This window comes from Choloepus didactylus, chromosome 4 (assembly GCF_015220235.1).
Source record: "Choloepus didactylus isolate mChoDid1 chromosome 4, mChoDid1.pri, whole genome shotgun sequence".
NCBI lineage: Eukaryota > Metazoa > Chordata > Mammalia > Pilosa > Megalonychidae > Choloepus > Choloepus didactylus.
This window is the reverse complement of record NC_051310.1, coordinates 98323670-98337825: the sequence shown is the minus strand read 5'-3', so window position 1 is coordinate 98337825 and position 14156 is coordinate 98323670. Positions and strand designations below refer to the sequence as shown.

General features: G+C 50.5%; 1 protein-coding gene across 2 annotated transcripts in view; it reads left to right on the top strand.

Moving 5' to 3' along the window:
• FAH (fumarylacetoacetate hydrolase) overlaps window positions 1-11638 on the top strand; it is a 33571-nt gene extending 21933 nt beyond the window's left edge. For both annotated transcript variants that reach the window (XM_037833242.1, XM_037833241.1), the window contains 5 exons: window positions 625-700; window positions 2887-2933; window positions 4612-4713; window positions 5506-5623; window positions 11427-11638. In XM_037833242.1, coding sequence (XP_037689170.1) covers window positions 625-700; window positions 2887-2933; window positions 4612-4713; window positions 5506-5623; window positions 11427-11506 — 423 coding nt within the window. In that variant the 3' untranslated portion in view covers window positions 11507-11638. The remainder of the gene's footprint in view (window positions 1-624; window positions 701-2886; window positions 2934-4611; window positions 4714-5505; window positions 5624-11426) is intronic.
• Window positions 11639-14156: the final 2518 nt, after the last annotated feature.

Here is a 14156-nt window from a genome sequence, read left to right as displayed (position 1 = left end):
TTCTGTCCTCCGTCTTTATGCCCTTCTCAAATGTCAGACGCTTAGGCCTAATCATTGTGATTCTTGCCACTTCTGAACTACAGTTTATTCAACAATTTTCTTTAAAACTTCAATAAATACATTCAAAAGGGAACGTAAAAGAAACATGTAATTATTAGAAGAAAATTACCAGAAGTTATCCCATGTACCACTGGCAGTTCATGTACCAAACTTTGGAAAACATTGTTTTTTAGCAGAAGTGTAGACTTTCTGGCCCAGCAGTTGACACTGACTCCCCAGCATGATTCCAGCACCAGACCTACCCTCCAGCTTCCAGAAGCCCTGCCTGTCCCTCTCTGTTGTGTCAGCCTTTCCCCACAGGCCTTGCTTTGCTCCCCATGCCTGGCGTTCCCACCTGCCCAGTTCTCCCCTCCCCTGGGTTTCTGGGACATATCTGATTTGGCCCCTGTGACCTTTGCCCTGCTGATGTGCCTCCTGGAGGCTGGCACATATGACCACCCCGTCCCCACTGTCCAGGAACCCAGGGCTGGGAACACCCTGGTGCCTCAAGCCCACGGTGCCTGACGAGCCCAGTGGTGTGCTCGGCTGCCTGCCAGTGACCCTCTGTCTGCTCTGTCATCCCAGGATCCCAAGCCCCTGCCGTATCTCTGCCACGACGAGCCCTACACATTCGACATCAACCTGTCTGTTGCCCTAAAAGGTACTGTTGTGGGTTTGGAAGGTGGGCCCAAGGGCTCGGTGGTTCTGTGTGCCAAGTGCCATTGCCAGGTGGCTCCTGAGCTACGGCAAAGTGGTGGGGAGCGCCTGCCTGGAGACCTGTAGCTTTTGTAAAGGAAAGAGAAGGAGAGAGGATGCCTGGTGCTCAAAGGGAGCCATACAGGCCTCCTGTGACATTTACCCCAAATCCCTGAGCTTTCAGATATTGGGACTGGAAAACACCGAGCCCAGCTCCACTATCTTCTGCTTGCATCCCCTCTCCAGACTCCCCAACAGGGGTCTTTCCCATCTTTCTGCAAACACTGCCCATGACCACTCAGCCCCAGGAGGGCACATTTCATTGAGTGCCTGTTTGGAAGCCCACAGGAGGCCTGGCTCTGCCCTCTGGGTCACACAGAACCAGCATAGCCAGCCCCTTGGTCCCACCCTGGGCCAGCCCGAGAGCCTTGTAGACAGGTCCTGTGCCCCGAGCTGCTCAGCCCGGCTCATTCACAGGCCAGCGGAGCCTTAGTGCTAGGCAGCCCAGCTCTGCAGTGGGGCTTGGGTTCAAATCCGGGCTCTGTCCCTTCCCAGCTGTGGGACTTTGGACAAGTTACTGTACCTATCTGTGCCCCAGTTTGCCATCTGTAAAATGGGATAATAATGGCATTGACCACACAGTGGAGTCATGAGGGTTAGCAAATTAGTTCATGTAAAGGCAGAGAACAGTGCCATACATGGGGTGTCACTCTTTCTAGAGGGTCGTTGGGGCTGGCAGGGGGCGTCTGCTTGGCAGCCACATGGAGCCCCTGGGCCGTGCTCTGACCAGGTCTTTTCTGTTCCTCTCTTATCAGGCTCACCCCATGCACCCCCTGGCCTTGTGTCCACCTTTTTCTAGTAAACTGGTAGCTCTCTCTCCTCCATTTGTCCTGTCCACATGCACCAGGCTCTGCTGTACCTTTTCTCACTGCCAGTTCCAGGGTCTTGGCCCCTCACAGAGGTGGCCCCAGGCAGGAGGCTCAGCCAGGAGCCATCTCGGCTGGGAGGAGGCCGTTCCCTGGAGGAAGGGGCTTTAGAAAGCAGCCTCGTAGCTGCCATCGTGCCCTCTGGGAAACTCTGCTGGTCCCACGCTGTCATGTTATGGATTGGAAAACTGATGCTCATTCTCTTAGCTGGCTGGTGATGAGCTTGGAAATAAACCAAATGTGGTGAGTTCTAGGCTAGTCCCCACTACCCACAGATGCCTCATCGAGTCCATTTCTGTCTTGTTTACATCCTGGCCAATTCTTCCCACTTGCCGGAAAACTAACCTGGCCAGAGGAGTGCGCTCTTGAGGAAGAACAAGATTCTCAAGAAGGTGCAGTGTCCAGAGATGGCCAGGAGAAGAGGGAGCTCTGGGTACAGTGATGGTTTCCAAGACCTCCTCCCCATCTCTGGCCCCAAATTTGTATTTCTGACGTTCTGAGTTGGGATCTGGGTGAAGGAATCTGGGGAGGAGCAGGCTTGGGGGACCCTGAGCTTACCTGGGACAGAGGGAGCATATCTGAGGCCAGTCCTGGGAGTGAGTGGCCTCAGAGGGAAAGCCAGGGCCAGAGGAGAAAGGCAGATCTTGACAGCATGGAGGAGCTTCCTAAGTATTAATACACACCCAGTGCCATGCATGCAGTAGGTGTTTAATAAATATTGCTGAGGCAGCACACTGTCCATCATTGGAATACTTTGGCAGGGGACACATGGCCCCAGCTGTCCAAGGGGTTCCTGGAGGGATGGCAGATTATCCTTAATCAAGGATCTCAAACAGGTCTCAACTTGCACACTATGTCTAGTTAATTGGTGGCTGCCAGCAGCATTGTGTTAAGAAAGATTCTGAGGCCACATCTGGACTCAGTACCATGTGGTGCCATGGTCAGTTGATGCTGTATGCTTTGGGGATGGAAGGGGAAGGGGGTGGCTTGTGTGTAAACCATCCCCAGACTAGATAATCTCTGGGGAAGCCCCCCAGGTCTGATTTTTAATGAACTTAAGTAGCCAACTTTCCTCAGTTTCAAGGACTCTAAGTGGAATTACATCAGACAATGTGAAGCCCAGGCAAAAAAAGAATTCACATTGCAAGGTGGGTTTTTTTCTCTCTCTCTCTGATTAATGAACTAAGTTTCTTCATCAGTGTTGCTTCTCTTCTCTTTTGAATAGGAGAAGGAATGAGCCAGGCAGCTACCATATGCAGGTCCAATTTTAAGGTAAGCTTAGAAGCTGGGAAAACAGCTTCTTGGAATTGAGGGAAAGAGGGTCAATTTTCCCCTGATAGGAACAAGAGCCTGAAGCCCATTTTGGGATATGGATAACGGGTCAGGGCATGGGCCTGCACTTCCCAGTTTCTGAACTTTCTGGAAGTGGCCGTGAGGTCCAGGAGACCCTCCAGGTGGAGGTTGCGTTAGTTGTACCCAGTGATTTCTTGGGGGTCCGTGGATGTTCCTGTAGGGTCTAATCCCTGCCTCTTCCTGTCGTGCCAGGGACTGGATGGATGAGTGACTCTTTTTTTAAAGTAAGCTTTTAATTGAAGTATAACACACATAGAAAAAATGTACAAATTATAAGTGTACAGCTTGAAGAATTTTCACAAAGTGAACATCTGTATCCCTGTGTAACCAGCATCCAAGTCAAGAAAAAGGAAAATTCCCAGCCCCTCAAAATGCACCCCGCCTCCAGTCACCTCACTCCCCCCACCAAGGGTAACTGCTCTCCTGACCTCATTATCGTAGATGCATTTTGTCTGTTTCTCAGTTTTATAGAAATGGAGTCATACGGTATGGCTGTTATTGAGTCACTGTGAACATTCCATGTTTTCTGTTTAGTCTTTATCCAGGAATGGAATTGTTGGGTCATACAGTTTACACATGCCTAGCTCAGGAGTGCTTCTGAATAGTTTTCCAAAGTGGTACCAATTTCTGTTCCCACCAGTAGCATATAAGCATTCCAGCTGCTCGCCCTCCTTGCCAGCACGTGGCAGTGGCTGCTGTTTCATTTTAGCCCTTCTGAGGACTGTGATTTTAGTTTACATTTCCCTGATGTCTAATGCAGCTGAGCACCTTTTCATATGTTTATTATCCATTTAAGTATCTTCTGAATCAATGTATTCCGCTTTTCTCTCATTTCCCTTCTAATTTAGCATTATTCTGGGCTCCGTAGGCCAGTAGGAAGAAATAAGGGAGCTCCTTGAGGGGGCTCATGGGCCAGGACCCCCCCACACACACATTTGTGAGGTTTTCCTTCCCTGGATGTGCAGCTCCTGCAGTGACAGACATAAAAGCCGGGCTGGGAGAAACCCCAGGGTACATTGTCTCTGAATATCTTCAGGAACAAATGGCACTTTCAGGCCCATTTCCACGTAGCCAAGCCTCCCCTCAGTGCCCCTCCATTCCTTGGCCTGCTCTGACGTCCATGATGGAATCATCCAGCTCTATTGCCCAATGTCTGTTCTAAGGCCTAGGGTGGAGAATGTAAGTGAGGCCTTTGCTCATAAGCAGCCCCTGTCACAATGAGAACAAAGACCACGTCAACTTGCCACTCAAGGGTATCGGCAGGACAGTGTCGTTATAGACAAATGGGCCTGCTGCAGACTGAGGGATGGAGCAGTGAGGCTGGCCATTCAGGGAGTGCTTCTTGGAGAAGGTGGGCTAGTGGAGGGCATGAGGGAGCAGAGGGGCTGGGGCTGGCTAGTGAAGGATGTGGTGGAGAGGAGAAAAGGTCCCTGGGGGACTCTACAAGAGGACAGCTTCTTTGGCTGTCAGGGAGCCTGGAGGAAACGGGGATGTTATAAGTGGGGAGTGTGTGTGGGAGTTCTGGGCCCGGCTGCACCGGAGGTGGCTGGGATAAGCCCACTTGCCTGTCCCCACCCTCTGTGGCCTCTGCCCTCAGTACATGTACTGGACGATGCTGCAGCAGCTCACCCACCACTCTGTCAATGGCTGCAACCTCCGTCCAGGAGACCTCTTGGCTTCTGGAACCATCAGCGGGCCGGTGAGTATGAATTGCCTTGCTGGCTGCCCTTGCAGAGCATCCCCGCAGAATGGATAGCTCTCAGCTCACCCCCGAGAAGGGATTTCAAGCCCTAGGTAGGCATATCTTACATTCTGACTTCCTCATAGCTTCATCCATTTCTGTGTGTGCCAAAGGTGCATCTTTTCCAAATTCAAACCTAAAGGGATGGGCAAAAGAATGGGAGGCTCGTGTCTAAATAGGGTAGAGTCAGAATGCCACGTGGGGAATCGTCAGGAAACAGCGGTAGTTTTTTGGTTGTCACCTTCTCACACTGCACCCACCCAGGATGAAGTGGCTGCTCTGCTATGACCCTTTCCTTCCCACTTTGTGCCATTGTAAGCTCATGGTAGAGTCATGGATCCTTAACAGATGATGATTTTGGGGAGATGCAGGTATCTCTCACTGCCTGCAAGGACCTGGCTGCACCTTCCTGTTAGATGGAAAGTCCCTTCCCCATTGGAAAGGATTAAACATAACAGAATCACTGTCAGCTGCAGCCTCCAGAGTGGGCAGGGGATTGAAGGAGGAGCCTGACTACATTGGTCAAGGATTGAGTTCTGGAACAAAGCAAAGCCCTTGGCAGCAAGGCTGCTCAGCCTCCAGCATGAGAAGAAAGGGTGCCCCGCTGATGAACAGGGGTTCTGAGGGGTGGGAGGTGTCCCCGGCCCTGCCCAGGGCTCCCAGTCCTTGCTAAGCCCTGTCCATGCCAGAGCTGACATGCTCACCAAGATGTGACTACATATGACCCCCCTTCCCCTTTCCACTATGAAGGAGCCGGAAAGCTTTGGCTCCATGCTGGAGCTCTCTTGGAGGGGAACGAAGGCCATAGAGCTGGGCAATGGACAAAGCAGGAAGTTTCTGCTGGATGGAGATGAAGTCATCTTAACAGGTGAGGCTGCCAAGTGCAGCGGGCTTTGCCCTCCTCCCTGCCGGGCGCTGTTCTAACCATGGGATGTGTTCATGTGCCCATAAAGCCATCTGTCCTAACTCATCCTGACGCTACCATTCTCAGATGCTGCGTCTGCCTGCTATGTCCTTCCCCACAGCCTTGGCGACCACAGTCTTCAAATCTGAAGCTTTCCAGAATGAAGAGGCGATAGAAATCTTGCTTTGTCTCCCTTTAACCTGAGTTAAAGTCATAACACAATGGCAGGTTCTTTGTGTTGTGGACTCGGCAGCAGACTCCTATGGGGAGACCCTGGGACTGATGGTGGGTTCAAGGGAGGTGCAGATGAGTTAAGAGCTGCTTTCCCAGCTATGCATTCCAAGGCGGCTAGGATGCCTCTTTCAGATGCTGTATTGTGCCTGTTGTCTTAGGGACTCTTTGAAGAATTCACCCCTCTCTTACTACCCTCACCCCTCTCCCCAACCCAGCTTCTTGGATGAGAGTGTCTTAGTGTAAGGATACAGGGGGATCTCCCAGGACAGCCGTGAGGAGAGCTGCCCGGCCTCACAAGGGCCAGAAGCTCACCTTGCATCTGCTCTCTCCGTCTCTCCATCTCTCTCTGGTGTCACAGTCTTGCCTCTGCCTCTCTGTGACCATCTCTTCCATTATCACATTTTCAGACCCACTTCCTCTGCAAAGCCCTTATCCCTGCACCTCCAGCTTGCCTTAGGCCCTGGCTTGCCCTGGCTCTGGCTCCAACCACAACCGTATGTGACTGTGCGGTCCCAACTTCCAACACTGTCCTGCTGAGGTGACTATGTCTCCTAGTTTGAGTTCTCAAGAAAGAGAAAATGACTGGCTCTACTTTGGTCCTCTCTGGCCCGATTGGTTGCTTCTAGCATGCAAAGCCACAGGAGACAAAAATGCCCCCATGTTTGGGAGGCTTGTTCTTGGAAGGAAATTCTCAGAGCTTCATCATCTTAAACTGGGCTCAGGCCAAACAATACCTTCTTTCTGAAGTCATCCCTGGTTGCCCAGGAAGAATCAACCTCTGTCTTCTCTGCTGGTGACTCACTTAAAACACTGAATTCTGGTTAATTGTATGTGTGGCTGTTTCCATGCTTTACTAAGAGCTCTTAGGGAGTAGGCACCAGGGTTACTTCTCTCTGAGTCTGACGGTGTTGCCAGCCACATAGTGAGTGAATGACCTAGTTATTGGTTGGTTGATGCAATTAAGTGGATGTGGCAGAGAAGGTGCAGGTAGACCTCAAGAAAGCAAATGATCCTACCCAGAATTAATACATATCCGTATTATCCCTACTATCTCTATAGCAGTATCCCACCCTTTCTAATTCTCATTTAGCTAATATTTACTGAACATCCACTAGGGGCCAACCATGTTGTAGGCAGATCACTTTTATTATTTCATATTATACTCACAACAGCCCTTGGATTATGTATTATTGCCCTGATTTTGCAGAGTAGACAACTTAGGCTGAAAGGAGGTAAGTTACTTATTAAAAGTCACACAGTGATTGAGGCCAGGATGCAATTCAGGCCTTCTGATTTTCTTGCTGTCTTTGTTTCTGCAATGCTTGCCATGCCTACCCCAGTCCTTTGGTCATGGTTCTGTGGATGGAATGAAGGCATTTTCTGAAGTTTTGGTGGGGAAAGGAAGGAAGGAGATGGGATGGGAGAGGGGAAAGTGATGGCTTAAGTCCTCCACTGTCACTGTGACTTAGCCCCCACCCAGGCTGTTCTAGACCAGGCAGCCGTCCAGGCCCGGAAGGGAGAGGCTGGGCCTTAGGCAGATGGGATTCGCATGTGCTCTCAGCATCTGCCCAGAGAAGATGGGAGAAAGGAGCCAAGGTGCTGTGAGCATCATTGACTTGTTTGTTTATTCATTGCCTTGTTCCAGAAAGTATTTACAGAGGGCAGGAAAGCAATGCAGGGAATGGCAGTTCCTTGGCTCTGAAGACGCACATGTTGGCAAAAGAAGAAGGAAGTGGGAACAGATTGGTGGAATTCCCTGGAACTAGAATGGAGAATTATAATATTATAAATGAGGCATAAATTGTTGACTCATAAAAAGAAAATTTCATACAGAAGGGGACCACCAAAAAACTTAAGGAGTGAGCGTAGCTGAGATTTGGGCTCTTGTGTTCACCTGTAGGAAGGAGAGAGGCTATCATTACCCCCATTTTTCAGATGGGGAAATTGAGGCCCAGAAAGATTCTTTCTTACCTGGGATCAAAAAGATGGTAAAGGGTTGTGTCAGGATTTTAACCTGGGTTGATGCTATGGTTTCTTGACCTCCTAAATGGGACTATGTGAACCACGAAATGTTCAGTGAGAGAGAAGGTGATGAACAATAACAACAAAAATCTCTGAGTGCTCTGATATCACTCACCTGTCCCCGCTCCTTGCTCTCTCCCCATCGGGTGTCTAGCTGGTGGCTGGCAAGAACGTGTTTGCTCTCAAGGACGTTTACACTGCTCTGTACTGCTCGATGCATACATTTCTCACTCGCCTTCAGCTATTTGGTGTATTGATAGTATTAGTTTGATGTGACTTCTTTCTTGGTATTAGAAATTATTTGGAAGCAATATCAAAATGAAGATCTCCCCTCTCTCCCCTGCAGTCTCCATCAGCAATGCCCATCTGTCTCTCCATTTACTCTCTGGCTTCAGGCCTGGCTCTGCCTCTAGCTCCTCCCGGGGCTGGCCCTGTGGCCTGGGCCTCAGGGTCTCCTCCCTCTGTGGGGTGAGGATGTAGACCCCAATGTGCTCTTGGGTGCAGCATTCTGGGAAGCTGGAATACTTGGCTGTTGCTATGGATTCTCATTCCCACGGGTGGGATGGGGTGGGGGGTAGGCTGGGGTCAATTTCCAGGAGAGGGCAACTGGATGACAGGGTGAATATTCCAGAGGACATAAATATGTTTTTAACCTTTCATTTTCGTAGTTGATGGAGTTCAACCTAAGAGAAGCGGGAGAGTTTTTTCTGCTCTCTGTCCATGACTAAGTGACATGACCTGACTTGGCCACAGACTTTCCTTGTGTTCTTATCTCTCTGGGCTCTCTGTCCCTCCATTAACGCACTGGTCCACTAGCTTCTCCTCTCTCTTCTCCCTAGGCTGGGGCATGGCAGGGCTTGGAATGTCTCTAGGGTCCTTCCTACTCAGCTGGGTGAGGAGGGACAGCCCCTTTCATCCTCTAGGCCAGTGGTTCTCAACCAAAGGTGGTTTTGACCCATCTGAGGACATCTGGCAATGTCTGGAGATAATTTTGGTTGTCCCAACTAGAGGGATGCTACTGGCATCTCGTGGGGAGAGACCAGGGATGCTGCTAAACTTCTTACAGTGCACAAGACAGCCCTTCCACCACAAAGAATCATCTGGCCCCAAATGTCACTAGTGCTGAGGTTGAGAAATCCTGCTTAGGCCTATCTGCAGGGCCAACTGTAAAAGGGGGAGGATGTGGTCAGCTTTGCCTACCATGGTGGCTTGTTGAGAAGTGACATGATGGAATCACGTGTCTATATCCTGGAAGCAGGCAGGTGCTGTCTTAGTGGGAGTGATGGTGCTGCTGTAACCCCATGGGGCAGGCAGGGGGAATGCTGATTTATTGAGTACGCAGCAATGGGGGTGCAAGGGGGCATTCCCCCAGTGTTTGCACCATGCCAGGAAGAAGGTGCTTTAAAATTGCTGCAGTTGTGAGTTATTTGCTTTGATGGATGATTAATGACTTTCAGTTTAGAGTTGCTTTTGCTTTAATAGGTCTTTCCCCCACCCAGGGGTATGAATATTTCTGAACATTGGGATTTAAAAGTGACTGACAGAAAAATAATGAAACTGAGCAATGCAATGGCAAGGACGTTGCTCTGGACACGTGGTGTCCCTGAGCGTGGCATGCCAGCAAATGGGTCACGGGGATGTGTCTCAGCCAGGGAGGCTGTTGTGAGTGTGCTGATGCCGGAGAGGGTGGGGGCTGGCCGGGACCTGGTGGGCACTAGAACTGAAACCTCTGGGAAGCGGCTGCGGGGTCCAAGCAGCTGCTTTTCCAGAGAAGGCCAGGGGTCAGAACAGCCCGAGCAGGAAGGACCATTCGGATCACTGGGAAAGGGCTGGAATGGGAAGAGCACAGGCTGGGTACATCACCCCTGAGCTGGGGGGTGGGGCAGTGAGACCACCCCAGCGAGCCTCCCCTCAGGCTGCCTGGGAGGGCTTGTTGAGGATGTTCCCGACTCCGTCTCAGAGTCCAGGTGGCCACACATCTTCCCAGCAGTGCAGTTTTGATTTTTTTCTTTTGATTGTTGGAATCTTGTATCTCATTGCTTTCTCCCTTCACATCAGGTAGCAGAAGGCATAGCTCCAGATTTGGGGCTCATCTCCTGCAGGTGATGGGTCTTGGTTGGCTTTTCAGGTAACTCAAGGTCATAGGTGTCCCCACGAGGGCCCCTAACTTCCATCGGGCCCTATCACCGTCTTCATAGTGCCACCCTGGCCATTGGCTCATCTTCATTCCATGTGTCCTGGGGCCCTGAGAAGCATTTCAACCTGAAGAATCTCAGAGCCTCTATATTGATATGGCTCTTTTAAGTCTATGTTTTTTTTTTTGATCCATCTATTCATCGGGGTCACCAGAAAGGGATCCCTTTAAAACGTAGCAGTAACATATCACTGTATTGCTGAAAACCCCTCTGTGTCTCCTCATCGCCCTCAGGATAAAGTTCAAACTCCTTAACCCAGCTTCACAAAGCCCTGGGTAATCTGGCTTCTCAGGGCACCCTGCATGACAGCCTCACTGAAGTGCTCCCCATTCAGAAAGCAAGGGCTCCACGTATTCACACATGCTGTTCCCTCTTTCTGGGGCACCCTTTTCATCGTGCCTTCCCTCGAGAACTCCTATCCACCCATCAAGACCCAGCTCAGATGCGTCATTTCTGCTCCCTTCTCTCCCCTCAGCACCTGATAGGCATTTTTCCTGTGAGTCTTGTCCAGACCTGCCCCTCTCATCAAACTGATGCTCCTCGAGGATAGGGATGGGCTCTTACTCCTCTCTGCTTTTCTGCCGTGTTAGTTGGAATGGAACTGAATGAATAGAACTAACATTTTTTAACGTCTACTATGTGTGAGACATCATGCTGGTGGCTTCACCCAGATATTTCATCTAATCCTCACAACCCTGAGAGAGAAACATCTTTTGCCTTTTGCAGGAGAGGAGGAAGCTGAGGTCAGAGGGTAAATAAGCTGCCCACAGCCGTCTGGGTCATAGTGATCAAGATCACTGACATCTATTGGGCTATTACTATGGGCCAGGTGCTGCTCTCAGAGGGTCCTGGTTATCAACTCATATCAACCTCGTACTGTTATTAGATCCATTTTGCAGATGTGGACACTGAGGCCCAGAGGGGCCCAAGCTCATGGAGCTGGCAGGTGGAGGAGCCCAGCATCCATGTCGGGCAGCCTGGCTTCAGACTAACTGGCAAACCTAGGCTTTGGACCCAACCCCAGGAGGGGGGAGTCGGCCACCCATCAGGAAAGCCATCGAGGGCATTGTTGCGGTGCCTCCAAGGACCCCCAGGGGTGGGATCAGAGTGGGCCCAGAGTTCCATCTCAAGTGCTTCTGCAGCTCTGCCCCAAATCTGGGGAGGGATATGCTTCTGTTTAAAATGTGTGTTTGCCATTTCAACGGTGCCTTCCTGCCCCAGGCTCCCCGCCATGTTCCTGGCCCGGCGGCTGCCTGGGCGCAGGTTCCTGTGAGCTGAATGGTGTGGTAGCTGACTCCTCTCCTTCTCTGTTCCAGGGCACTGCCAGGGAGATGGGTACCGCATCGGCTTCGGTCAATGTGCTGGAAAAGTGCTGCCCGCTCTCTCACTGGCGTGAGGATCTCTCGGCTACCCTGGGAATGAGGGGCTTGGGTTCCCCTGGGTGCCAGGGGGCCTGCCTCTGTGGCTTTAGGCCTGGTTCTTCATTCAATAGTAAATAAAGCCACTGTGGTCTATCTCCATGCTCTAACCCCTGTACTGCTCTTAGTGCAGCCACCTCCACTCATGTTCTTGATTTGACCCAGGGGCCAGGGTGTGCACTGCTTCCTTGGGAGACATTCGATCATTTATTTTCTTGTTCTATTAGTGAGGCTAAGGGTTTATGTGGTGCTTTCTCAGCAGCCATCCAAGGCATCCAAGCATTCCCAGGAATAGGGAAAGAAGATCGGTGCCCCACACATCACACATTCCCCGGGACTGACCAACTGAAGGGGGCATATGGCATACAGCTTGGGTCAAGGGCTCTGTCTGTGTCATCCAGTTATAAAACTTGGGCAGAGCCCCTGAGCCCTGGGCACACATTGGAACTGTGAGAGGCCTGGGCTGAAAAGAGGCCAGAGGGCTAGCGTTTCTCACTTTGAAAACATACTGATTCAAGAGAGGGAGCCCTTCTGCATCTCCTCTGTCCCCACCCACCTCTGTCCCCACCCACTGCAGATGGCAGCCCTGGTCCTAGCCTGGTTCCTGACTGATGATTGGGGGAGAGGGTGCCCGGTGACCCTCCTTGGGCCCAACAGGCTCCATGCCGATGTCTGGGGGATGACTGAGGACACAAAGCCTGTGCATCAGCTTGCACTGGTCATTCATTCAACAAATCTTTACTGAGTGCCTTCTCTGTGCCAGGCACTGTTGTAGGCACAGGATGTGTAGCAGGGAACAGAATATCCCAAACCCCTGCCCTTGCAAAGCTTACATTCTAGGAAACAGACAATAAACGAACAAGGAAAAGGTATAGTATGGCAGATGGTGGTGAGTTCTATGGAATATTCGGGGACACGGATGCTATTGTAAATAGAGTGGACAGAGAGATTTTAGTGCCTTTGTTTCTTAGTGCTTTTCTGTCAGACAGCTGAAGGAGGTGAAATGAGCTAGATGAATATCTGGGGGTAGACTGCTCCAGGCAGACGGATCAGCCACTACATATCCCTAAAGTTGGAACACACTCATCATTTCTGAGCAACATCAAGGAGGCCTGTATTTCTCTCACATGAAAGCAGTCTAGGGGCAGGATGTCAATTTGGCATAGCAACTGCACAGTGCCAAGGACCCAGGCTCCTTTTGCTTCACTATCCTCGGCACATGGTTTTCATCCTCAGGGTTGCCTCATGGTCCAAGATTGCTGCTGGAGCTCTAGCCAGCACATCCATGTTCCAGGTCTGCAGAAAGAGAAAACCAAGATGGAGGGCTTGGGGGTATGGATGGGTAGAAGGGCCCTCCTTCCAGCTAAGTTGGGTTCCTTTAATCAGTCTTCCTGATTCCCATACCTGGAGTCCCATACCACACTTCTCTTCACTGGAGAGAACTTAGTCACAGGACCACATCTCACTGCAAGGGAGGCTGGGCGTATAGTCTTTTAGCTGAATACACTGCTTTCCCAGTTAAAGTCAGAGTTCCGTTGTTAAAGAAGACAGGGAGAATGAATCCCCATGGGGTGGGAATCATGCTCAGAGGCAGAACTGCTCTTCCACAGCTGGCTTTGTTTCATGGAACTACACCCTGGGGCTGCTTGTTCCCACACTTTGCTGATTCCAGTGGTAATCTGTGCAGCTCAGATGTCAGCAGGGTCTCCCCTACTATCTACGTAAGATTGATTCAAACTCTTATTCTCTGAATTTGAATGGCCAAAGCCTTCCCAGGAGTTCTCTGAATTCCTCAGAGCTTGTGTTCCTAGGGCCACCTCTTTTCCTCTGGACCCAGCATCAAACATCGTGTGTTAAAAAAAGAACAAACATCACGTGTTTTGAGATTCTTCCTTTAGCTCTGGCCCTGGCATCAACGCACAGATGTGACCCATCTTCTTTTCCTTGGAGCCCTCAAATAAATATGGCTAAAAGTCTTCTGCCTTTAGCAGAGATTTTCCTGGAGGTCTTTGGGGTCGTGGGCAAAGGTAACTTAAAATGAATATTTGTCGATTTGGCCCCGCTGGCACCAGAGAATGCTGACGTCAGACATCAACGTCACATACTCATCGCCTTGCTATGCATTTAATGTATTAATGAGATTGGTGATGCTGGGAAACCCCACTGGGCCTGGCCCTGGAGTCTGAGACATGTGTGGAGCAGGTAGAGCCAGAAATTTTGCCAGCACCAGATCCATTTAAGAAACTGAGGGATGAATTTTTTAAAATAATTTTATTTTGAAATAAGTTCAAACTTATAGAACAGTTGCAAAAATAATACAAAACTCATACAGAGAACTCTTAACATAATCCCTGCCCAGACACCCCTGTGCCACCTAAATGCCTACCAGAGGCATCCACTGCAGACTAGTTGCTCGATCATCAGTGGACAAGCCTCTTCTCTTATCCATTCCAAGGCTTGCTCAATGGGACTGTGAACAAAGTGGCCATAGTAGGAGGGCTGGAGATTGTGCATGACCTCAACAACATTGGCTTCCCCACACTGTCTACTCTGGTTTCCATCACTTTGGGTTTACAACCTGTAATTGGATGGGACCAATGCCAAGCTCCTGATATGGCACCATTCCCC